General features: G+C 39.8%; 1 protein-coding gene across 2 annotated transcripts in view; it reads left to right on the top strand.

The window, feature by feature from the left end:
- ZNF33B (zinc finger protein 33B) overlaps nt 1-23,034 on the top strand; it is a 27,642-nt gene extending 4,608 nt beyond the window's left edge. The window contains exons 1-5 of one of the 2 annotated variants that reach the window (XM_008589143.1): nt 23-217; nt 767-825; nt 16,181-16,307; nt 16,583-16,678; nt 20,210-23,034. In XM_008589143.1, coding sequence (XP_008587365.1) covers nt 16,274-16,307; nt 16,583-16,678; nt 20,210-21,912 — 1,833 coding nt within the window. In that variant the 5' untranslated portion in view covers nt 23-217; nt 767-825; nt 16,181-16,273 and the 3' untranslated portion in view covers nt 21,913-23,034. Of the gene's footprint in view, nt 1-22; nt 218-766; nt 826-16,180; nt 16,308-16,582; nt 16,679-20,209 lie in introns of those variants that run through there. The other variant, XM_008589144.1, reaches the window with a different exon arrangement.
- The last annotated feature ends 3,820 nt before the right edge of the window (nt 23,035-26,854 follow it).

Genomic DNA, 26,854 nt, shown 5'->3' with positions numbered 1-26,854 from the left:
GCCGTGGTGAGGCAGGGAGGAATCCCGCCCGCGGGACGGCCCGCGTCAACGGGGACCTCTCCGCGGAGCTTCCGAGCCGGGGCGCCGGGCCGAGGAAGAGCGGAGCCGGAGGCGCTCGGCCAGGCGCCGGCCCGAGGACCCCCGCGGGACCCTAGCGCTGCGCCGGCCGCCCCGACTGTGACAGAGGCCGGCCTGCGCCAGGCTTCAGGGGCGGGAGGTGAGCGGGGGCCGCCGCGAGGGCCGGCTCTGCCCCGGAAGTGTCAGTTCAGCGGAGGGTTTGAGAGTCTAGTCTGGGGCAGAGAAATGCCCCCACCGCTAAGACAGATTGTATCTCGAGCCCTAACAGCTGTGGACTCCGTTGACCGGTCTGCACTGTGTCCGGATCCCAAGGTGCCCTCACACCATGCCCCTTACCGCGGGTGGTCTTGAGAGATGGGGGCGCCTCTTGCATCCCATGTGCAAACTCAGAAAGAAGGGCAGGAAGGAGCCTCCTGGATTACCTGTTTGTGCCTAACATGACAGATGAAAACCGCTGAGCTCCAGAGGGTGAATGTCCCAGTCGCCCTATTCATCAGTGCCCTGGCCAGTAGTTGGGTTTTCGGACAACTATCAAAAACCTGAGAAACCACTGCCAAGGTCGTTAAGAGCCGAATGACAGTCTCCTCCAGGAGGACATTTTATGCACCTGTCCTGTAGAACTTCATAGGCAGGAGGTCCAAGGCAGGTCAGGTCTCTTGTGATCCATTCTTTCTTTCTTCTCCCCCAGCTCCACCTTCCTGGTTCTCTACAGGTTTCCTAGAGCAGCAGAAAATAAGCCGATCTCAGGTGAATTGTTTACTTTTTATTTCCTACTCTGTTTATAATGTCTTAGGTTAGAATGGAAATGTAGAAATAGATGAAAATCAAGCTCAGGGAAAATATACAAGAGCACATCGAGAAATAGGTAGGTTCCGTGATCTTTCAGTAAATTTGTGCGATCTTTCTGATGGTCATAGCAAAAATTCAGATGTTCTCTGTTATGTGGTGTTCACTGGCCGTTGAAAGAAACCATCAAGAATTCCTCATGAGACATTAAGAGTTCTTAGCAACGGAGTCTAAAACTCTGATCTTCCTGATCTTCCTGCAGGTGCCACAGTAAGTCGTCCTTCCGCGACTCCCGGAAATCAGTGCGGCCTGCTGCGTGTAGCGCTCGTCAGGGCAAGCAGACCATTTGTGCCAAAGGAGACCGAAACAGCCTGGTCCCCTAGACCCCTTTCTGATGGTCCCGCTTGATCCAGGCACCAAACCTGGCATATCTGTAAGAAAGAATAGATTCAGATAAAGTCCTTAAAGATTGTGTATAGATGGTACGTACGGCTGATAGGTTAAAGATGTATTTTCTGGCAAATGTCTCCCCATCTCCCTTTCACATTTCCTACCACATCACTTGCTGGATCTGTCTGGTCAGGGACTCCAGTGATCTTATTATGGCAGATGTCGTGGATCTTTAGTGCTTGCCTTCCATGAGCCTTCTATCCAGCTGACAATGTCCAGTCTCTCCTAGAATGTCTTCTCGGTTGGCTTCTGGTCTGTTCCTCCCTCGGTGATGATTTCTTTTCTGTCTTCTCCACGGAGTGGCCGTCGTCTTCCTGCCTGTCGTCATCGCTGCTTCCCGGGTGTCCATTCTTGCTCTCTTATTGTCCTCACTCTCGTGCTCTTGCTGGTTCTCCTCTCCTCTCTGGGGTTGCACCTGTCCTCTCCTGTCTGTGGATGCACTACTTGCTGGGATGCTTGTCCCTGGTGCTCCAGCCCGGACCTTTCCCTTACCTTAGACCCTAATCGCCAACCCTCTGCTTGACATCTTTTCCAAAGGCCGCTCAAACTCCACAGGTCCCAAGGGAGAGTCGTTATTTACGGCCCTCCTATGGAATATTATCATCATCCAGCAGGAAGTTCACTGCTATCCTTTAAGTGTTGGGACTTTCGAATTGTTAATATTTCTGTCTGTCTTTGCAGTTGAGGTAAAGAGCACAAATCCTAAGTGCACAGCTTGATGAATTTTCATACGCTATGTACCTGAATAGCTATCACGGTGATCAAGATAGGGGCATTTTTTTAACTGCTAGAGACTGCCTTGTGTTCTCTCCAAGCCTACACTTGCACCCTCTAACCAGAGGTAACCATTATTTTGATTTCTATCATCATGTATTAGTTTTGTCTGATTTTAACCTTCATGTACATAGAATCATGCAATATGTATTCTTTTGTGTCTGACTTCTTTTATTCAACATTATGTCTGTGAGATCACCCATGCTGTTACATGTAGCGGTAATTTGCTTTTTTTCCCATTGCATGAAATATGTGACAGTTTACCATTTCTGCTCTGTGTGCACATTTGGGCTGTTTCTAATTCTGGCTTTTGTACATGCCTTTTGGTGTATGTGCACACTTGGTTTCTGAGGGGTAGAAATCCGGGAGTGGAATGAATGGGGCATAGCACGTGAATGTGTTTAGATTTGATAGATCCTGCCAAACAGTTTTGCAAAGTAGTTGTACCCCTTGACACTCCGGCAGCCAGGTGTGTGAGGTCCTGTCCCACCACAGCCCGGTAATCACTTGTATTGTTAGTGATGTTGTATTTTGTTTTGCTTTTTTAGTATTATGTGGGTGAGTGTCGTGGTGTCTCATTGTATATGTGTGTGTTGTTTTTTCTTTGGTGGCTGTCCGGTAAGGCAACCCAATCCCTGACCATGATGTTGTAACACTGCACTGTAAGCAGGTGAGCTAATTGAGCTAATTGAACTCCCTCACTGTGGTTTTGATTTGCGTTTCTCTATTGACTGATGATGTTGAGCATCTTTTCATGTTTCCTGACAATTTTAGTATCTTTTTTTTGAAGTGCATGGTACAGTCTTGCTCAGTAAAATAAAAAGTAAGTTTGCCGCTGCCATATTATCTTGTAGGAATTCTTTCTGTTTTATATATGAGACCTTTTCCAGATATATGTACTGCAAATATCTTTGTGATTCTGAGGCTTCTTCTGAATTTAATGAAGTCCAATTTATCAACATTTTCTTTTATAGTTAGTGTTCTCTGTGTTTATCTTTGCTTATCTCAAAGTCATAAAGGAATTCCCTACGTTTGCTTCAAAAAGCTTGAATTGTTTTAGATTTCACATTTCAGTCTATAATTCATCTCAAATTATTTTATACAGACACACACACACATATATTTTTTGATATGAGCTGTCCAGTTCCCGCAGTACCATTTATTGAAAAGACCTTTCTTTTCCAACTAAATTGCAGTGTCTTTGTTGAAAGTCAGGTGACCAAATATGAGGATGTTTCAAAAAGTTTGTGGAAAAATTGAATTAAGGGCCGGCCCGTGGCTCACTCGGGAGAGTGCGGTGCTGATAACACCAAGGCCCCGGGTTCGGATCCCATATAGGGATGGCCGGTTTGCTCACTGGGTGAGCATGGTGCTGACAACACCAAGTCAAGGGTTAAGATCCCCTTACCAGTCATCTTTAAAAAAAAAAAGAAAGAAAGAAAAATTGAATTAAAAGTTAATCCAAATCATTCCATGAACTTTTGAAGATGCCTTGAATGTGAGTATATCTTTTGGGATTCTCAGTTCTGTTGCAGTTGTTTCTTTGTCAAGCCTTGTGCCAATACCAACTCTGTACCTATTATTGTAGCTTTATAAAACGTAGTTATATCTTTGGGTGTAAGTTCTCAACCCTTGTTCTTCTAGATTGCCTTTGCTACCTTAAGTCCTTTATATTCTGTATGAATTTTATAATCATCTTGTCAACCCCCTTCCCTGCGCCTATCCCCAATCTGCTGGAATTTGCATTAAATCTATAGATTGATTTTGGAGAATGGTGATTTTTTTTTTTTTTTAAAGATGACTGGTAAGGGGATCTTAACCCTTGACTTGGTGTTGTCAGCACCTCGCTCACCCAGTGAGCAAACCGGCCATATGTATATGGGATCCGAACCCGTGGCCTTGGTGTTATGAGCACCGCACTCTCCCGAGTGAGCCACAGGCCGGCCCCTGGAGAATGGTGATATTAATACTAACTTTTTCAGCTCACAAACATGGCATGTCTCTCAATTTACTTAGGTGTTGTTTAACTTTTCTCAGCAATGTTGGATAATTTTCTGTTTGGATGTCTTATACTTCTTTTGTTAGATTTATCTCTGGGTATTTGACAATTTTTCTCCATTTGGGTGTTGCTAGTATATAGAAATATAGTTGGCTATTGTATATTGAACTTGTATCCATTGACCTCACCATTTATTAACTATAATATTTTATATGTAGATTATTTTAGATTTTTTATCTACAGAATTATGTTTATGGAAATTTCTTCTTTCTTAGTCCTTAAACTTTTCTTTCTTTTTTTCTTTGTCGCAGTCGCTAGGAGGTTAATGTTCCACCAAGTATAGGTTGAGTATTTCTTATCTGAAATAGTTGGACAAGAAGTGTTTTGGATTTGGTATTTTTTCTGATTTTGGAATATTTGTATTACAGGTTTAGCACGTAAAAAATTCTGAAATCTGAAATGCTCTGTATTAGTCAGGGATCTCCAGAGAGACAGAATCAATAGGATATGTTATAATTACATGAGAGAGATTTATTAGGTGAATTAGCTCATGTAATTATGAATAAAAGTCCCACAATAGGCTGTCTATAAACTGGATGCCAATAGCTTGACTCAGTCCAAGTCCAAAGGCCTCAAAACTAGGGAAGCTGATGGTGTTTTTGATGTAAGTTCTGGAACCCAAAAGCTGAAGAGCCTTGAGCTCTGATGTCCATGGACAGGAGAGAAGAGTGTATCCCAGCTCCAGCAGATCGAGAGAGAGCTTCACCTTTTTCTTCTGTCTTTTGTTCTCTCTGGAACTCCAGTGGATTGGATGGTTCCCATCCACACTGAGGGTGGGTCCTTCCCACCCAGTCCACTCAGACTCTCATACTAATCTCTGCTGGAAACACCCTCACGAACACACTTAAAAGATAGCTTTACCAGGTTTCTCAGCATTCCTTCATATAACCAAGTTGACACCTAGAATTAACCTTCATATGCTCCAATGAGTATTTTCAAATTTGTTTTTTTTTTTTTTTTTTTTTAAAGATGACCGGTAAGGGGATCTCAACCCTTGGCTTGGTGTTGTCAGCACCACGCTCAGCCAGTGAGCAAACTGGCCATCCCTATATAGGATCTGAACCCACGGCCTTGGTGTTATCAGCACCGCACTCTCCCGAGTGAGCCACGGGCCGGCCCATAATGTTTTGATTTTCAAATGTGAAACCAGCCTCTTTTCCAGGGGAAAAAGTCACATTTTTTATTGATGTTCTATCCTTTATAAATTCATGATAAATTGTTTAGGAGTTTTGTGTCTTTGTTCTTGAGAGCGACTGTTACTTTCCTTTCCTATGATGTCTTTGGCAAGTTTTATATTTTATGCTGGCATCAAGAAACCTGTTAAGTGTTTCTTCTTTGTCTGTTCTCTGGAAGTGTTTGTGTAAGATTGGTATTATTTATTCTTTAATTCTCTAGTAAAAAATCCACCAGTGAATTTATCTAGGGTCTGGATTTTCTTCATGGAAAGTTTTTAAATTATTGCTTTAATTTCTTTGTGTTAGGGAAATTATTCTTTAGAACATGATACAAATTATAGTTGTTTCTTCCTAGTTTTTCATTTGTCATCCTCAGGTGGGTGGCATGTGGTGTTTGTTTTAGGGCAAAGTCATGTTCATACGTACCACTTCAAATAACCTCAGTCACACTGAAGGTTTTTCATCGTTGGCTTTGCTTTCTATCTCTGTATCTCCAAGGTCGATCTACAGGGAGGGAGCTAGAGATCGGCATCTTGGTAGGAACTAAAAGCCTTAACCCTGTCCTACTCTTAATATATTGTCAAGTTTAGTTAGCAGTGACCTCCAGTGGTGAAGCCTCCCTCTTCATCTTACATGACGTAGCCACATTTGACAACATTTTCCTTCGATTCATTTTCTTTATTTGGCTTCTAGGACACCACACTTCTTAACTTTCCATGTCTGTCATTGTTTGCTGGTTTCTACTTTCCTTTGCACTTCTGAAAGTTTGTGTGCTGTCCTTGGTCTTGGTTCCTCCCCTGAGGCCCCTCCCTTGGCGATGTTGTCGGTTCTCATCAGTACTCTGTGGGGCCTGATCATTCCTGATAATCTTGCTAGCACAGATTTCTTCCTGCACTTGAGATGTATATCTGACTGTCTACTCTGTATCTCCACTTGAGTGTTCAGACTCAAGCTCAACGTGACTAACACCAGACTCCTGGCCTCTCTCCAAACCTGCTCCTTCTGGAGTCCTTCCTTCCCCTTCTTATTTGATACCAGACCCTTAGAATTATCTTTGACCTGCTTTTTACTCCTCCTCTACATCTCATTTGTCAGCAAAACCTCTGGGCCATATGTCCAAGATACAGCCACAGAATTGGACCTCTTCCGATTCTCTCATCACATGTCTTGTTGCCTGGATTACAGCAACAGTCGCATAGCAGGTCTCGCTGCTCCTTGGCTTGGGCTCCTGGGGTAGCATCCAGAGTGCCTTACAGTATGAGTCAGGTTACTCTGTGACACTCCTCTGCTCAATTTCTACATTTTTCTCTGAGTACAAGCCAACTTTTTACAGTGGGTTATGTGGCCCATTACTTCTCTGACTTCACCTCCTCCTCAGCCTCTGGATCACTCTGCTCGAGCCCTACTTGCCTTCTTGCTGTTCTAGAAACATACCAGACAAATACCACCTTTGTCCTTTTGCCAAACATGCCGTCTTCCTGGAGTGTGCTTTCTCTAGGGAGCCTTGATGCTCACTTCTGCCCCTCCTCGTCAGGACCCTGCTCAGTGAGGTTTATACAAATTCACACCGCCTTGCCTTGGATCACTTTATATTTTTAACATAGCACTTGTCATCCAACAACATATTCTGCAGTTTTTTTATTACAATGTTTATTTTTTATAGTCTGTTTCCCCACTATTGAATCAATGTCATCCTCCTGCAGGCATGCCAGGGTAGGGGGCAATGTCTTTGTTTTTCACTGTTGTCTCCCAAGTGCCTAGGACAGTGACTGGTGCATAGGGAGTGTTCAAAAGTCATTAAATGGGGCTGGCCAGTTAGCTCAGTTTGTTAGAGCGTGGTGCTGGTTACACTAAGGTCAAGGGTTCAGATCCCCATACTGGCCAGCTGCACAAAAGAAGTTATTTTTTTTTTTTTTGTCTTTTTCCATGTCCGGCAACGGATCGCAACCCTCAGTGTTGCCCCCGTACAGGACCGGGACCGGCAACGGGATTGCAACCCTCGGTGTTGCTCCCGCGCCTCGCTCAGCCAGTGAGCGGGAGCCGGTCTGTATGTGGGATCCAAACCCTCGGGCGGGAGCGCCGCCGAGCTTCCCAAGTGGCGCACTATCCAGTGCGCCACCGGGCCGGCCCCACAAAAGAAGTTATTAAATGAATGAACTTTTATGTGCTGTTTTGTTTTACATGTGTCCTTTCTAAGTGCCATCTGGCTCATTTAAAAAAAATCTAACCTAATGTTTTCTACCTTTTTATAACATATGTAATATGTGTTTGATTGAATGTTTCCTTGTTTTGTGTTTTATATGGTGAAAGTTGATTATACAAATTGGGTCATTCCTGTCATATCCAAAGTAAAATTGGAATCAAGGAGCCAGGAGGGAAAAACACTTGGGGCACACAGCATATGCTCCAAGAAGAATTTTCTACAAACCCGCCTGTTGAAATAGCCTGCTGTAACCCTAAGACTAGTTTTTACCTGCTAGCTTCCGAAATGACCTTCCATGAGTCTAAGACTAATTTAACCTGACCCCATCACTCACCAATCAAAGCCTGCCAATTCCCCAAAACTTGCTGGTGCCAGTGAGCTTTTCTTTTAAGACAGTATGTAACATTCCTCTCCTAATAAAACTCTCAAATTTTTCTTTGTTCTTTGGACATACTGGAGACCACCCTGGTCTGTGTGTGTTCCCTGGATTACAGTCCTGTTTTCCCAAGTAAAACGTTATCTTATAGATTCATCTATTTTTTTTTTTACTGTAACAATACTTATTTACTCAAATACATTTTTAATATAGTGTGAGGTCTAGTTTGTTTTTTTGACAAATAGATAACCTCATTTATAGTTATGTCAAGCTCATTTAATAAGTTGATCATCCTTTGCCTTATTATATTGAAATTGTGACCTTATCATATATTAAGACACTGTATATATGTTCGAATCTATTTCTAGACTTTTTCCTTTCCACTAGCATATCTTTCTTTTGATTAGAGGAGCTTTGTAATAAATAGTAAGGTCTAGCAAGGCAAGTCCTCTTTATAGTTTTTGTTTGGACATACCCTTTTTCCCCTTTGAATTAAAAAAAATCATATCCAGTGGACCTCCTCTCAGCTCTTGTAAAAACAATTTAAGAACAACCACCAAAAAAATTGGTTTGCTAAATGAAATTGTCTTAAGGTTTTATGTTAATTTTGATGACTCAATATTTTGATAAGTCTTAGCTCTCAGAAACATTGTTTTATGTCTTTATAAAGCATTTTTAAAAATAACAGCTTTAGGACCAGCTGACAACACCAAGTCAAGGGTTAAGATCCCCTTACTGGTCATCTTTTAAAAAATAAAATAAATAAAAAATAAAATAAAATAAAATAACAGCTTTATTGAGATATAACTCATATACTGTATGACTTACCTTTTCAAAGTATACATTTTATACCTGGTTGATCCTGCCAGTAAAAAAATGAAAAAAATGAAAAAATACATTTCAGTGATTTTCAGAATATTTACAGAATTGATCAACACAAATTCCATAAGTTCTTTATTGCCTGCAAAAGAAACCTCTACTCATTAGCAGTCATTCTCCATTCTCTCCTCCCCTGTCCCTTGGCAATATTAACCTATTTTCTGTCTCTATGGATTTGCCTATTTTGGACATTTGATATAAATAGAATCATACAATATGTGGCTTTTGTGTGACTGACTTCTTTCACTTAGCGTACTGTGTTCAAGGTTCATCCACGTTGTAGCATGTGCCAGTACATCTTTCCTCTTTATGGCCAAATAATATTCCATTGTATAAATATGCCACATTTTGTTTTCCAATCATCAGTTGATGTACATTTGAGTTATTTCCACTCTTTTAAAGCTATTATCAACAATGCTGCTATGAGCACTTGTGTACAAGGTTTTGTTGTAGACATGTTTTCAGTTCTTTTGGGTATATTCCTATGAGTAGAATGGCTCATATGGTAACTCTATTTTTATCATTTTGAGAAACTGTGAAAGTGTTTCCCGTTGTGGCTGCACTTTAACATGTTCACCAGCCGTGGAGGAGGGCTTCAGTTTCTCCTCATTCTTGCCTGGACTTGTCTATTTTTTTGATTCTAGCCATTCTTGTGAGTGCAGCATGGTATCTCATTGTGGTTTTGACTTGCATTTTTCTGATGAGTAATGATGTGGAGCATCTTTTCATGTGCTTATTGGCCATTTGTGTATCTTCTTTGAAGAATTGTCTATTAAAATCCTTTGCCCATTTTTATTTATCTATTATTAATTAAGAAACATTTTTTTGGTGGCTGGCTCGTTTGGGGATCTGAACCCTTGACCTTGGTGTTATCAGCACAGTGCTCTCCCAGGTGAGCCACTGGCCAGCCCTGAAATTGGCTTTTTATTATTGAGTTGTGGGAGATCTTTAGGTATTCTGGTTACAAGTCCCATACCAGATATATGATTTCTTTCCTAACATTTTAAATGATTTTTGATCTGGATCATATACTTTTCTTTTTTTTTTAAAAGATGACCGGTAAGGGGATCTTAACCCTTGACTTGGTGTTATCAGCACCACGCTCTCCCGAGTGAGCCACGGGCCAGCCCCTGGATCATATACTTTTCTAGTTATTAATTATTTTTGCATGATACATTTATTTATTTTTTGGTGGCTGGTTGGTAAGGGGATCTGAACCCTTGACCTTGGTGTCATCAACACCACACTCTAACAAACTGGGCTAACCTTTATTTATTTATTATTTTTGACATTACTTCCAAAATGTCTTTTTTCTTCTATTTCCATTACTAAATGGCTGTTGGTAACATAATTAAAAATTTGTATCTAATTGCCCATTAACTAGTGATTTTCATCTTGTTACTGAAATTATTGCATTGATATAATGACTCATGTTAATGTTTCCTGTTGTTGAACTGGCCTTACATTATTAGAATAAATTCTACTTGGTCTTTTATTCATTTAAACAAATATATCGAGAAACTACTATGTTTTAGGTGGAAAGTACACTGTGAACAAAAGAAAGCCACTACTTTCATAGAGAGCATATTCCAGTGGGTCATGATATATTATGGTTATTATTATTTATTATTTTATTCATTTTGATAATTTTATTATTTTTTAAAGTTTATTTATTTATTCATATTTTTTTACAGTCTATGATGATGTGGAGCAGTTGGGGGGGAGGGGGTGGAGGAAAGGAGAAGGAAGTAGGGTGGTAGAAGGAGGAAGGAGGAGTGGCAGGGTTGAGACTTGTGGCACCCCCCTCATTCCTGCATGGGAGACCAGGGGGCTTCCAGCGGTGGCTTGGTCATTGCTGAACTGGGTGCAGATTCAGAGGAGTGTGGCTAAAGCCTTCACCCATCCCCTACCACCCCAGCTTCGGAGCCTGGGGCACTTCCTGCGGGGCTCAGTGGTCCTTGCTGGCTGGTTGTGGGTGTTGGTGGGGTGTGGCTGAGGCCCTTGAACCTACACCCTCAGGACTGGTTGCAGGTGTTGGGGGGCATGGCTGAGGCCCCTCCCCCTCCCCCCTCCCTGGCTTGGTAGCCAGGGGACTTCTAATCCTTCTAGGTTTTATAGGTGTTCTTTGGTGATGTGAAACCTTTAGTAGTTAATATCAAACTGTCTCTGGTGTGTGGGTTTTTGTTTTTTCTTTCAGTTTTGTTTTGGATTATCTGCTGCTGTTCCCATCACTTAAACTCTGCACTGGAACTAATTTGTTGTCCTTTGCTTACTTCTAAAATGGGGGAGCTTCCTGCGGGAACCAGCACTTGAACCCTGTGGTTGAGCTAAATTGCTGCTTTGCTGCTGATTCCCTGGGGAAGGCTTTTTGTGCAGCTCAGGTTTTAATTTTTTTCTTGTAGGCACTTCGGGGCTCTATGAGGTCCAGTACACCTGGGTTGTGTGGAAATTCCGCTCTGGGCCTGAGTCTTTTCAGCAAACTGCACCCCCTTCAGTTCTATATTCCTGATCAGTCTCCTCTGAATGGTCCTATGCTAATTGGGGGACAGAGTAGCTGTTCTTGCTGTGTCCCAATGTTCCCCTGGTGGGCCTGTCTCTCCCACCACCTGCATTACAAACACCTCCCATAGGACGGGCTGTGGGCTTGTCCCATGCAATGACTCACCAGGCTCTGAGTGGCTCCTTATTTTCAGTTGTTGTGGTTCCTTACTCCGATATGGGTCCATGGGAACCCTATTAGTTGTCTTGCTGGCCTGGGGGTCACCAACGACCTCTTCTCCCTTGCAGCCCCCAAGGAACTTCATCCAAAGGGCACAGCTGTGGCTTTTGCCAACTCCTGCTCCGTGTGCTCACCAGCTCCAGACTTGAAGCGGCTGGGGCTTGAAATGGTCAGAGCGGTTCTTTCTTTCTCTCCTGGCTTCTCCTGCCTTCGTGAACTATGTAGGTCTCTCCTCCTCTTCCCCTGAGCTCCGGCAGGCCCAGCTTGGCTGTTGTTGCTTTTTTATAGTTGTAAATTGGTTGATTTGTGGGAGAGAGTGACGCTGGGGCTGTCTATTCTGCCATCTTGACTGGAAGCCTCCAGGATCCTCTTGATGGAGGCGGTGAGCCTCATCATTTGCCTCGTCTATGACAAGTCACTTCTCATTAGCAGTTAATAAAATGTTCATTAAGGCTGCACATCTGCCCACATGGGTCAATGAGTGTTGAAAATGCTGGCAAAGAGATCAGCCATTTTTTGAGGATCATCTCTATATGGAGGATTTGAATGTTTCCAGTTTTATAAGTCTGAGGTAGGGAAAGGTGTATATGCTCAGTAAAATCCTGCAGGTTGGCTGTGTACATTCAGTCCACCAACTGGGAATTGGCAGAGTGGAAATTTCTCTTCTATGGCTGGGTATGCACCCGGGCTGAAATGGGTGTCCTAACTGGTCTTGGAGGAGAGATTGTCCTGGGGCCCTGATTATATAGGAGAGGGGATGATGCCCTAATTAACTCATCTTCATCAGGAAGCTCTGGGGCCACCATTTGAGGCTGAGGTGCCTTAGGCAGTGGCTCAGGAAGGGGTGTTGCTGCAGCCATACCAGGTCCCACAGGATTCAAAGCCTCTAACAACTGTTGATTTTCCATTTCATTATCCCCTTTTATTCCCACTGTCTGGCAAAAGGGGATAACAAGGTGGCTTATCAGATAGTTTAGAGGAGCTGCCTTGTTGTACCATTAATTTGGACCCTAGTCCTCCTCTTGAAGAGTCCTGGTTATGTAAAAGCATGAAAGACTGAACATAAGGTATTTCATCCAATTTGCCTTGTCTTTGGCAAAACAATTCCAATTATACCAAGGTATGATTAAGAAATCCATTTAGTGGCCACTGTTCTCTAGAGTCTTAACACATACATAGGCCACACACATTTCCTATTCATGCTCAGTAAGTGAAGAACTTTTTGTCTCGTGTAGGCTACTAATTTTATTTTTTCTTTCAGAGACATTTTTTCTCATTCTTCATGACCTGTTCTTCTCCAGGCTCCTCTGTGGGGTCCTGCTCAGTCTCTTTCCTTGGGAGCCATCTGATTGCTGGTTTCAGCAACCAGGAAGATGCAGGCAAATCCCCAGTCCTCACTTTTATCATGGGCTTCTCACCTGAGCTCCAGAACCACACGACCAGCTGCTCTCTGGAGATCTCTCCTGCCTGTTTCATAGACACTTCAAGCACAGCATGTTAAGACCTCTCTAACCCTTACCCTCTGCCTAACCTCTTTATTTCCATCTCACAGTCTTTGCAAATGACACCTAGATTTAGCTGGATGCTTGTAAAGATACCCTGGGGGATAATCTCCCTTTCTTTCCTTCTGTACCATGAATCAAGGACCTGATTTTCTCGGAGCTTTTTCTGTTGGATCAAGTCTCTGTTCTGTCTACTCATTACCACTTGAATTAGGTGGTCAATTTTCATCTTGGTCTTTTCCCTGTATTTCCCCTTAAGCCATTATCCACCATTTGCTGACCAGTGGAAATATAATGCAAGCCACATAAGTAATTTTAAGTTTTCTAGTAGGCAAATTTTTTTAAAAAAGTGAAAAAGAAGCAGGTGAAGTTAATTTTAATAATGTATTAATTTAACTGAGTGTATCCAAAATACCGTAATTTCAATTTGAAATCAGTATTTAAAAACACTATGAATAAAATCTTTCACATTTTTTTTGTTTTCACTGTTTGAAATTTGGTGTATATTTTATAATTGTAGCACACCTTAGCTTGGCCTAGCTACATTTACAGTGCTTAGGAACACATGCAGTTAGGGGCTACTGTATCGGTTAACACAACTCTGCATCATTGCTCGTAAATAACTTAATCTGGAGCGCAAAACCTAAAATGAGAAATTGAACATGTAACTCTAGTGTTTATTCCACCTCTTTGGTGACTCTATCATTTGCATATGTGATTTCAAATGGTGGGCTAGGACTGGCCGGTTAGGTCGTTGGTTGCTGTGTGGTATTGGTAACATCATGGTAAAGGGTTCTGTCTGATTTAAAAATAATAATAATAATAATAACAAATTGTGGATCAAATGGTGGGCTAAAAGCATGATTCTGGACCATCAGCAGCATGAGCATCATCTGGGAACTTGTTGCAGATTAAGTTATTTAAGAGGCAATCCCTCTTGTATTTCGGATGTATTTTATGAGTTTGATTTTGATTTTTTTTTATATTTTATTTTTTAAAAGATGACCGGTAAGGGGATCTTAACCCTTGACTTGGTGTTGTCAGCACCACGCTCAGCCAGTGAGCGAACCGGCCATCCCTATGTGGGATCCGAACCCGGGGCCTTGGTGTTATTAGCACCGCACTCTACTGAGTGAGCCACGGGCCGGCCCTGATTTTGATATTACCATATGTTACTTTTCTTGCCTCTTTTCTAAATCAGGGATTAGCAAATTGTGGCACATAGGCCAAATCCAACCTGCCACTTTTTTTTTTCTTTCGCAGCTGGCTGGCGCCACTTGTTTTTGTAAATAAAGTTTTGTTGGAAGACAGACAAGCCCATATGTTTGCATATTGTCTGTGACTGATTTCACATTATAGTGGCAGAGCTGAGTAGTTGCAACAGGGACTGAATGGTTTTCAAAGTCTAAGTTATTTACTGTCTAGCTCTTTAAAGAGAAGTTTTCCATCTGCTGCTCTAGATCACTGTTTTTCAGGCTTTAATGTCTATCAGAGTCACTTGGAGGACTTGTTAAAGCATTGTTTGCTGGGCCTCACACCTACAGTGTTTATGTAGATATATTAGTTAACTAATGCTGTGTAAGAAATTGCCCCCAAACTTAGTGGCTTAAGCCAACAACAGACATTTATTATCTCATGTCATTTTTTTTTAATTTAAAAAATTTTTATCTCATGTAGTTTTTGTTGGTCAGATATTACCAATGGGTTAGCAGGGTGGTTCTAGCTTGGTGTCCTGGGGCTGTAGCCATCTGTAGCCTTAGCTGGAGCTGGAGGATTGACTTCTGTGATGGCTCACTCACATGGCTGGCAAGTTAGTGCTAATGTTTGGCAGGAAGCCTCATTTTCTGGCCATGTGGATCTTGCCACAGGGTGCTTGAGCATCCTGCTGACATGGCAGCTAGCTTTTCCCGGAGATGGTGATTCAAGAAGGAGTAAGGAACACCAGTGTATCTTATGAACTAGCCTCAGAAATCACACTCTGTTATATCTGCAGCATTCTATTGGTTACAAAGGTCAACCCTATTTAAAATGGAAAGGAAAAAAAGAAAAAAAGGAAAAAAAAAAATGGGCCGGCCCGGTGGCGCACTGCTTCAGTGCGCCACTTGGGAGCATGGTGGCGCTCCCACCGAGGGTTTGGATCCCACATACAGACCGGCCGCTCACTGGCTGAGCAAGGTGTGGGCATGACACCGAGGGTTGCGATCCCGTTGCTGGTCACAAAAAAAAAAAAAAAAAAAAAAAAAAAAGGTAAAATGGAAAGGGAAGGCACAAAGGCATGAATACTAGGAAGTGAGCATCACTGGGGACTATCTTGGAAGCTGCTATCACAGTAGGTCTGGGGTGTGGCCTGAGAATTTGCATTGACCTGGGGACCACACTTTGAGAACACTGTCCTGGGGAGTGCCCAAGGAAAGGTATTGGAGTGTAGGAAAGAAATACTAGCATATTTATATTAAAAAAACCAACCCACTAAGAGTGATATATACATATAAATGTGTAAATAGCTATGCTGGGTGAGTGCTCAATTTTAATTAAGGAGTAAATGATCAAATATTTTGGAACCCCTAGCCTGTGGGAATATGTCCCTAATTACTTACAATCTTGCTCCTGATTATGTCTTGTGAGGTTTTATCTTAATACATCTGAAACCCTATTCTCCTGTTGTATAGTTCCATTAACTTACCAAGTGTTCTTTATCTCTCTATGCCTTTGTTTGTGTAGTTGGCTCATATTTATAAAGAACACATGATTTATGTATCAAGACTTAAAGCTTTACTCCTCAATCATGCTCAACCTGATAATAAAAAATAGAACTTTTCTGTTTGCAACTACCCATCTACTTTTCAGAGACTCTCTAGCATCACTACTGTAATACTTAGTGTAGGTATTTATGTTTAAATATGACTCTGACCTGATTATACTTGAAAACAGGATTATTTTATTCATCTTTATATCTTCAGAAATTGGAATCGTTCCTGGCACACTGGCAGGACCTTATATACTTTTTGTATGAATTAAGAAATAAATACCCTGATTTCTCACTTTCCCACAATGTGTAATACTAATAATAGGCATCCTATGTAGCCTTGAACTATCAACATGACAAGGCGTTAGATCCTAAACATGTTGGACGCTATCCACTCTGGTTACTGTAGATGAACACAAATGTGCTATTCTAGGGGTCAGTGTCATTTGGCGATGTGGCTGTGGACTTCACCCAGGAGGAGTGGTGGTACCTGGACACTTCTCAGAGGATCCTGTACAGGGACGTGATGCTGGAGAACTACAGCCACCTCGTCTCAGTGGGTAAGGATTGTGTTATTTGTCACTCTAAATGACATTTAATTCCTTTTTAGCTGCTGATTACAGGTGGTTTCTTTGTAGAAGGCATGATTTAAAGTCTTCAGTTTCAGGAGTCAAAGCCGATTGTTCCCTTTTGGGCACTATAAGGAACATTTGTTTTCTTTTCTCCAGTGAAATGTTCAGTAGACCTATTTTTGTGCAGGTGCACCTTTGTCCTCCTTTAAAGATTCTGAACCTCAGGTTACCTGGCCCATGTCTTGTGTCATTTCCATTCACAGGGTATTGCATTACCAAACCGGAGGTGATTTTCAGGTTGGAGCAAGGAGAGGAGCCACGCATGTTAGAGGAAGAGCCCCCAAGCCAGCGACATCCAGGTGAGTGAGAGAGTATATAGGAAACTGTAAACGAGGGAGAAATGGATCCCAGTGAGGTAGTTCACATATTGCCGTCTTTGAAATTTTTCAGAAATCATTTTTTAGAGTTACCAGAACTTTGAAAGTGAGAGAATAATTGGCCTGCATGTCTCAGATGTATATATCACAGTGGCAGATAATAGCTAAACGGCATTTGTTTTCTTCCAAAAATCCAATCCTATCTCATTTTACACATTTGACTATCTTTCTGTATCAATTTTAGTTATCTTCTTTTCATCATATATTATGTATTCATTCACCAAGTATTGATTTAACATCTACTGTATGCCAGTTTTGTTTGCGTGCAGAAGATACAGCTCTGACAATATAACGACTCTGTGTTCTAGTGGTCGAAGAGAAAGATGCTGTGTGCTGTTTATGAAAGTGTGATCAGGAAAGGACCTCTATGAAGTCAGTATTTTTTTTTTTTTTTTTTTTTCAAAAGATGACCGGTAAGGGGATCTTAACCCTTGACTTGGTGTTGTCAGCACCACGCTCACCCAGCGAGCCAACGGGGCATCCCTATATGGGATCCGAACCCGTGGTCTTGGTGTTATGAGCACCGCACTCTCCCGAGTGAGCCTCAGGCCGGCCCTGAAGTCAGTATTTTTTTTTTTTTTTCAAAAGATGACCGGTAAGGGGATCTTAACCCTTGACTTGGTGTTGTCAGCACCACGCTCACCCAGCGAGCCAACCGGCCATCCCTATATGGGATCCGAACCCGTGGTCTTGGTGTTATGAGCACCGCACTCTCCCGAGTGAGCCACAGGCCGGCCCTGAAGTCAGTATTTTAATGAATGCAAATTTGAATGAAGTCCGGCAGCACATTCTGAATATTCTGGCCAGGTGGTGTACCCTGTACCGTGAACCTGAGACTGGAATCTTTAGTGTGTGCAGGACAGTGGTGAGCCAGGCTTGAAGTAGGTTGGCGGGGGAGCTCCTTGAGAGAGGCTGTGAGAGAGGGAGCTGGGCCAGGCTGTGTTTGGCCTTGTTTGTCACTGTAAGCTCAATAATTTTATTCTAATTGAGGTGGAGTCATAGGTGGGTTTTGAGCAAAGGAGCACATATTCTGATTCATGTTTATCTCTGGCTGCTGTACAGGGGAATGCTGGCAGAAGGGTGGGGGAAGGAATTAAGTCAGGGAGGGCAGTTAGCAGTAGTCAGTGTGGGTAGTGATGGCTTGTACTGCGGGGAAGTCCTGAAAGTTGAAGGACATGTGGAACTGTTGATATATTTTGAAGTTGTAGCCAAAACAGGATTTGCTGTTAAATTGGATTATGGGTATAAGAAAAAGATAATAATCAAGCATTATCTCAAAGGTTTTATCCTAAGGCACTGGCTATGTGGTGATACCATTAACTGAGATGGGAGAAAGTGGGAGAAGCAGTTTCAGGAGGAAACAAGTAAAGATATAGATGAATATAAACAAATATTGTCTGTATAAAATAGTAGTAGTACTTGCTCTGTTGAGAATAAATGTTACAAAAATAAAATATTGAAAAATGATAGCACGTAAGTCAGTTATCATTTGATCAGAATTGTGTTCTAAAATCTTTTAGTTGTTTAAAAGAAAATTTGTTGAGTTAAATATGAATGGTAGAAGTTAATGAGTGAATGCTAAAAGATAATAATAATAAAAGATAAAAAACTTTTGAAGGGAAGAAAATGGAAAAGAAAAATAATCAAATATATTGGATTAGACCAAAAAGAACAGTGAAAGAGTGGAGAAAAGCAAGTAAAAATTAGAACAAGTTGGAACTGTAAGTGAAAAAGAGGACACCAGTTCACATATTTTGGTAATTATAATTTACTCAAAGGGATGAAACCCTCTTATTAAAAGACAGATATTGTCATATTGGATTTTTAAAAATCTGGATATATGGTGCTTGAGAATCACACGTGAAATATGAGCAGGAAACCTTGGAATGTAAAAGAAACAATGATATACAGTCAAATATTAAACAAAATATAACCCTTGGTATACCATCAGGATTCCAGTGTACCCAATTTTAGTTTTTGAGTTTCTTTTTGAAGAATTTCTCACTATTTGCAAGGATTTATAGTTCATGTCTTTCATAATTTCTTATAAATTATAAGAAATTTTAACTTGAATGAACAAAAAAAATCTACTTATTTTTTAATTGAATACTACTCATTCTATTTTGTAGTTACCATATGGATGAATTAGTCTCATTTATAAGTCTGTGAAACATTACAGGATCGTAATGATATATTTTTCCTAAGTTTGAAATGTTTTGCTATTCTATCACCTTAGCAGTTATTTCAGCATTACTCATCAATTTTGTCCACCTGTGATAAAGTAGACTAAAATAGTAAGAAAGTAGAGGAATGATGGAATTGCCTAGAAGGGTAATGCAATAATGACATAAATGGCTACTGTTATATCATCCATCGGTTTTCTCATTGACTTGCCTGAAATATTGCATCATTTGTGATGAAGATACAGTAGAGGACTGGCATTCCTTTCTTTTTTGTAGTTTCTTTCTTTTTTGAGCTTTCATTAGGCACTGCTGAGAATTCAGAATTTTTATTTTCTTCCGTTAACTGCAAAGAGTAGACAATTGGCAGAAGAAAGATGTTTCACAATTATTAGACAAATCAGAAGATGAAGATAGAGAGACAGGTAGAAGCACTGTAGACTTAATGATTATGTTGTAATTGATTGTGTTAGTGAACTCTCAGACTATGAGTTCTACCCTGGATGAATAAAGGTGTGCATCTGATCCTATTATAAGAACAACCTGAACGTGTACTTCCTTTGGGCGTTATGAATCCGAGCTAGAATGCAAATACACTCAGACAATGTTGTAGTTTTTTTTGGTGGCTGGCTGGTACGGGGATCCAAACCCATGACCTTGCTATTATGAAGCTGCACTCTAACCAGCTGAACTTAACAGACTTTCCTTTGAACATGTGGAAACTGGTACCTTCTGTAATTAAATTTAGTAGTGGTATGTAGAATAGAAAAGAGGGGGATGGGATGGGAAGCATGTACATTAGTGAGGCTCTTGCTTCAGATAAGAACTAGATCCTGACCTAATTTTTCCAAATCTAAGTGTTCATTTAAATCTCTCCTCATCACCGTTACCTGTTGATTTTCCTTATAATTTTACTTTCTATTTGTTGAGTTGTTGGGCTGATCCTATTCCCTGTGAGGTTCCTCATCCCAGGATCAAACAGTCATCCAAACATCTTTTGCTTATTTATTGTGTGTGTTTATTTCAAATTTTCTATTCGTTTTTTTGAAGATCACATTTTTGAAGTGCCAAATTATGTGTTTTGTTGCCACATTTCCCAGTCATTTTTCAATACTGTCAGTTGTTTTTTCAAAACCTCTGAAGCGAAGAAGTATACCCTTGGGATTGCTTTCACACCGAAATACTGGGCTGTAATATGGCATGTGACTATATCTTCTTTTCATGAGAAGTGTGTTAACATTTATAAGGTATGGTAAATTATTCTCACTTCTAGAATTCTGGAATATTGATGTCCTGATGGAGAAAAGCCAGGAAAACCAAGACCAGCATTTGTGGAATGTGGATTTTGTCAACAAAAAAACACTGACTAAGGAGAGAAATGGTGTATTAGGAAAAACATTTAATGTGGGTACAAACCCTGTTCTATCAAGAAAAATAACTGGTAACCGTGATTCATATGGAATGAGTTTGAATTACATTTCAGAATTAATTATTAGTAATAGAAACTCTTGTTTAAGGAAGCCCATTGTGTTCAGTGCACATGAGAAATTGCTCCTCTGTACAAGGCATGAGAATCCTCATTCCAGAGAGGAACCTTTTCAATATGATAGAAATTGGAAAGCCATTGGTCAAAATGAGGACATATGTCAGCATCAGGATATTCAAACTCTAAAGCAATTTTTTGAATGTAATGAATGCGTGGAAGCTTTCCAGGAGGAGGCAGCCTTCATTACCCATAAGAAAGCATGCTCATGGGAGAAGGACTGTGAATATAATGAACATGTGAAAACCTTTTCTGATGATTCGAACCTTCTTGTCCATCAGAGAACTCACACAAGGGAGAATCACTGTGGATGTAATGACTGTGGGAGGAGGTCTGTTGATGAGAAGCCAACTCTAAATAAACACCACAAAGTTATCTGGGGGAAAGAATACTATGGGTATAATGAGAGGGAGAATGGTTTTGGCAAGAAGTCACTCCTCATTCATACTCAGCAAACTTATAAAGGGGAGAAAAACTTGGACTGTAATGGAGATTGGGAAGTATTTTGCAAGAAGCCATATTTCACTCAGCATCAGGAAACACATATAGGAAACAAAGCTTATAAAAGTAATCAATATGCTAGTGCACTTTGCAATGAGCCAAAGCTCCCTGTATGTCATAAAACAGATATAGGAGAAAAACTCTATGAATGTAGTGAATGTGGGAAAACCTTCAGCCATAAATCCTCTCTCATCCTACATCATAGGATACACAGAGGGGAAAAACCTTATGAATGTACCAAATGTGGGAAAGCTTTCAGATACAGGTCAGGCCTTGCAGTACATCACAGAACACACACAGGGGAGAAACCCTACGAATGTAGTGAATGTGGAAAAAATTTCTGTGAGAAGTCAAATTTTCGTGTGCATCAGAGAACACACACAGGGGAGAAACCCTATGCATGTAATGAATGTCAGAAAGCCTTCAGTGATAGGTCAGCTCTCACTGTACATCAGAGAATACATACTGGGGAGAAACCCTATGAGTGTAAGGAATGTGGGAAAACCTTCTCCCAGAAGCCAAACTTCATTAATCATCAGAGAACTCATACAGGAGAGAAACCCTATGAATGTAGTGAATGTGGAAAATCCTTCTCAGTGAAGTCAAAACTTAGAGAACATCAGAGAACTCACACAGGAGAGAAACCCTATGAGTGTAATGAGTGTGAGAAAACTTTCTACCACAAGTCATCCCTCACGGTACATCAGAGAACCCATACGGGGGAGAAACCCTATGAATGTATTGAATGTGGGAAAACCTTCTACCAGAAGTCATCCCTCACAACACATCAGAGAACACACACTAGAGAGAAACTTTATGAATATAATGAAAACTTTCACCAGAATTCTGACTCCTCTAGACATCAGAGACAACACACAGGAAAACCCTGTCAACATCCTGAAGACTCAGCAGCTTTCACCCTCATTGTATAGCAGAAACAACTCAGGGTGAGGTTGGGGGACCCAATAAATATGAGAAGTCTTTTGCCCAAAAGTGACTTTTATTGAACATCAACTAATTGATATTTGAAAACCTTATTAATATTTTGAAGATGTTACAGTGTCCACAAAAGTTTAAACTACATCCTATATTGGTGAGTTTGTACTGAATAGAACTGTATCATTTTGGGATTTGTGAATTTAAAATTTTATCTTAAAATATAGTAGAATTTAAAAAGCATTAATGAATTGAATAATTACTGATATTAAAAATATGAAAAGGGTTTTTCTTTTTCAAGTATTCTATAAAAGATACTTGTACTTTATAAATCATCCTTAACATACTTATAAGTGTGCTATATAAGAAAAATTTTGCATGTTAGGCTTCCCAATTGGAATCTAATATTATAGTAGGAAATATATGTTTGCTTAATAACTTTTATGATGTTTTTATCTTATAGTTTTTAATATGAATATGAAATGTATAAGGTATACCATACTTAATACCTTTATAATTCTTTATATTAATTGAAGTTTTTATTTAGATAATTGTGGATTGTAATATGGAGTTGTAAGAAGTAATACAGAGAGATCCCCAGTTTCCCCATTTGGTAACACCTTGGAAAACTATGGCACAGTGTCAGCCAGGATAATGACAGTGTTACAATCCACCAATCATGTTCAGATTTTCCCAATTTTATTTGTATACATTTATGTAGTATATGTGCATTTAGTTCTATGTAATGTATCACACATTGGTTCTTATATCCACCACCACAGTCAAGCCTCAGAACAGCTCCATCACCACAAGGATTCTGTTTGTTGCCCTTTTGTAACAACACTGACCTCCCTGCTGCACCCCCTTCAGTCCTTTCTGAATTCTGGCAACCAGTAATGTGTTCTCCATTTCTAAAATTGTGTCATTTAAAAAATGTTAATATGAATGGAATTACACAGTATGTTATTGTTTAGAATTGGCTTTTTTTCCCCACCCAGCATAATTCCCTGGAGTTTCACTCATCTGCATTTTCCCATGTCAATAATTCCTTCATTTTTGTTGTTGAGTATTATTCCATGGTATGGACATACCACAGTTTGTTTATCCATTCACCCATCAAAGGACATTTGAGCTGTTTCCATTTTTGAGTATTATAAATAAAGCTGCTATGAACATTTGTATGCAGATTTTTGTGTGAACATATTCTCATTTCTCTGGGATGGATACCTAAGAGGGCAGTTCCTGGGTGGTATAGTTGTTGCATGTTTAGTTTTTTAAGAAACTGCCAAACTATTTTCCAGAGGGGCTGTACTATTTCACATTCCCACCAATAATGTATGGGTGACCCAGTTTGTCCACATTCTCACCAACATTTGGTTTGTCACTTTTTAATTTTAGCCATTCTGGTAGGTGTATAATGATATATCATTGTGCTTTTAATTTACATTTTCTTGATGGCTAATGTTAAACATTTTCCCATGTTCTTATTTGCCACCTGTATGTCCTCTTCAGTGAAATGTCTGTTCCTGCCTTTCACCCATTTTTATTTGATTTAATTTATTTATTTTGGTGGCTGGCCAATATCGGGATCTGAACCCTTGACCTTGGTGTTAGCAGTGCTGCACTCTAACCATTGTCCATTTTAAAATTGGATTGTTTTTCACTGTTGAGTTTTTTTTTGTTGTTGTTGGCTGGCCAGTATGGGGAGCCAAACCTATGACTTTGGTGTTATAACACTGCACTGTAACCAACTGAGCTAACTGGCCAGCTCTTAGTTTTGAGTTTTCAGAATTACATATTTTAGATACTAGTTTTTTTGTCAGATATGTGGTTTGCAAATGCTTTTTCTCAGTCTATAGCTTGTCTTTTCATTCTCTTCTCATGGTCTTCTGCAGAGTGAAAGTTTTTAATTTTATGAAGTCCAATTTATTAATTTTTCTTTTTATGGATCATGCTTTTGGTGTTGTCTAAGAATTTTTTGCATGGTCCTATTTTTTTCTAAAAGTTTTATAGTTTACTTTTTTGCATGTAATCCACAAACAGTTTGAATTAATTTATGTATAAGGTCTGAGGTTTAGGTCAAGGTTCATTTTTTGGCTTATGGATATCCACCTGTTCCAGTACTATTTGTGGAGAATGCTGTCCTTCATCTATTGAGTTAATTTTGCACTTTGTAAAAAGTTAGTTAGCATATTTGTGTGGCCTTATGTCTGGATTCTTTATTCTCTTCCACTGATCTGTGTCTATCTCTCTACCACCACCATGTTGTCTGGTTACTGTAGCAATATATAGTAAGCTTTAATATCAGGTAGAGTGATTTCTCCCACTTTATTCTTTTTCAAGATTGTTTTAGCTATTTCAGATAGGGCCTGTGCTTTTTCATATAAAGTTTAGAATAAGCTGTTTGTGTGTACAAAAACCTTGCTGGGATTTTGATAGGAATTGTATTAAACCTATAGATCAACTTGGGGACAGTTGATATGTTAACTATATTGAGTCTTCTAATCCATGAACATGGTATATTACTCCATTGATTTTGATCTTTGATTTCTTTCAGCGGCACTTTATAATTTTCAGCATGCATGGATCTACATGTTTTGTTAAGTGCACTCCTAGGTATTTAATTTTCTTTGGAGCAGTTATAAGTGGTACTGTGTTTTCAATGTTTGTCTCTGTATGATTTTGTTGGTTTCTAGAAATGTGATTGATTTTTTTTTTCCTTTTTGTCTTTTTTACTGACCGGTAATGGGATCGCAACCCTCGGTGTCGCGCCCGTACCGCGCTCAGCCAGTGAGCGGGAACCGGTCTCCACATGGGATCTGAACCCTTGGCGGGAGCGCCGCCGCGCTCCCAAGTGGCACACTCTCCAGTGCACCACCAGGCTGGCCCATAGAAATGTGATTGATTTTTGCATGTTTATCTTATACCCTGTGATCTTGATGAATTCACTAGTTTTAGGAGTTTCTTTTGGTAGATTCCTTGGGATTTTTTATGTACACTGTCATGACATCTCCAAATAGGGATAGTTTTATTTCTTCCTTTATACTCTGTATGCCCCTTTTTTCCTTACTCATTGTAGGACTAGAACATCTGACACTATGCTGAATGAGAATGGTTAGAGTGTTTCCAATCTTAGGGGGAAAACATTCAGTCTTTCACCATTAAGTATGACATTATCTATAGATTTTTTTATTCTCTTTATCAAATTGAGGTAATTTTCTTCTGTGTTGGGTGTTCCCAAGCCCATCCCCAGGTTTGGTGATTTGCTTGGAAGACTTAGAGGACTCAACATAACTGTCACACTCATGGCTAAGAATTTATTACAGTGAAAGGATACAAAGCAAAATCAGCAAAGGCAATAGGTACATGGGTAGAGTCCAGAGGAAAACAGGGACAAGCTTCCAAGAATACTCTCCTGATGGAATCACACAGAATGCACTTAATTCTTTCAGCATCAAATTGTGACAATATATGTGAAGAGGTGTCTATCAGGAAAACTCATTAGAGACTCACTGTCCAAAGTGCTCTGCCAAGCATGTACCAAAATTCCAGATTCCCAAAAGGAAGGAGATTTCAGTCTGAATTATTTGTTTGCACAAACAGTTTAGGCACAGTGAGCCATTCTTATCAGGGAATTGTGTTAACGATCTCGAAATCCAAGTTCCCATGGACCAACAAGACTCCAACCTTGTAAGTGGGTCATTCTAAGGGTGCCCGTCTCAGACTTGCTATGTTAGTTTTTTTCTGCATGCTTTTTATTCCTAACTTACTGGGAGTTTGTCCTGGTATTGGATTTTGTCAAATGCTTCTGCATTTGATATGATCATTTGATTTTTCTCCATTATTCTGTTTATATGGTCTATTACATTATGGCTGTTCTAATGCTTAACTAACCTTGCTACTTGGAATAAATCCCTCTTGATCATGGTGTACAATTCTTTTTATACACTGGTGATTTTGGTTGGTGAATATCTGTTACGTATTTTTGTGTGTAAATTCATGTCAGTGATTGATCTATAGTTTTCCTTTTTTGTGCTGTCTTTGGTTTTGATATTAGGCTTTGGTACTAGCCACAGAATGAGTTGGGAAGTTTCCCTCCTCTTCCGTTTTCTGGAAGAGAATGTCTAATTGGTGTTAGTTGTTCTTTAAATGGTTGATATATTGTCCAGTGAATCTGAATCTGGAGATTTTTTTGTGAAGCTTGATAACTGAATTCAACTTTTTTAATGGTTGTAGGACTAATTATTCTTGGTTGAGTTTTGGTAGTTTGTGGTTTTTGAGGAATTGGTCTATTTTTTTTCAAGTTGTTAAATTTATGAGAATAAAGTTTTTTGTAGTATTCCCTTATTATCTTTTTAATGGCTGCAGAATCTGTAGTGACATTCCTAATTACATTCCTAATATTGGTGATTTGTGTCTTCTTTTTGTCAGTCTTGCTAGAATTTTATCAATTTTATTGATTTTTTTAAATAACCAGCCTTTTGTTTATTGATTTTTTCTATTATTTTCGTGTTTTTAATTTTATTGATTTCTAAGCTTTTTATCTTTATTATTTCCTTTTTTCTTGCATTGAGTTTATTTTGATCTTCTTTTTGTTGTTTTTTGAGGTAGGATCCTAGGTTATTGATTTGAGACCATTCCTTGTTTCTAAGGTAAGCATTTCTTGCTATAAATTTCTCTTTGCTTCCTGCATTTTTTGATATATTGTATTTTTATTTTATTTGGTCTGTATATTTTAAAAATTTCCCTTAAGACTTCTACTTTGACCCATGAATTACTTAGAACTGTGTTGTTTAATTTCTATGTGTTTAAAGAATTTCCTATTCTGTTTTTTTTTTTTTTTTTTAAAAAGATGACCGGTAAGGGGATCTCAACCCTTTAGAGGGAGGGAGAGAGAGAACCGAAGCAAATGTGGCAAGTTGTTAAGAATGGTGGATA

The sequence above is a fragment of the Galeopterus variegatus genome, unplaced genomic scaffold (genome assembly GCF_000696425.1).
Source record: "Galeopterus variegatus unplaced genomic scaffold, G_variegatus-3.0.2 Scaffold5248, whole genome shotgun sequence".
Taxonomy (NCBI): Eukaryota; Metazoa; Chordata; class Mammalia; order Dermoptera; family Cynocephalidae; genus Galeopterus; species Galeopterus variegatus.
This window is presented reverse-complemented; position numbering and strand designations above follow the sequence as displayed.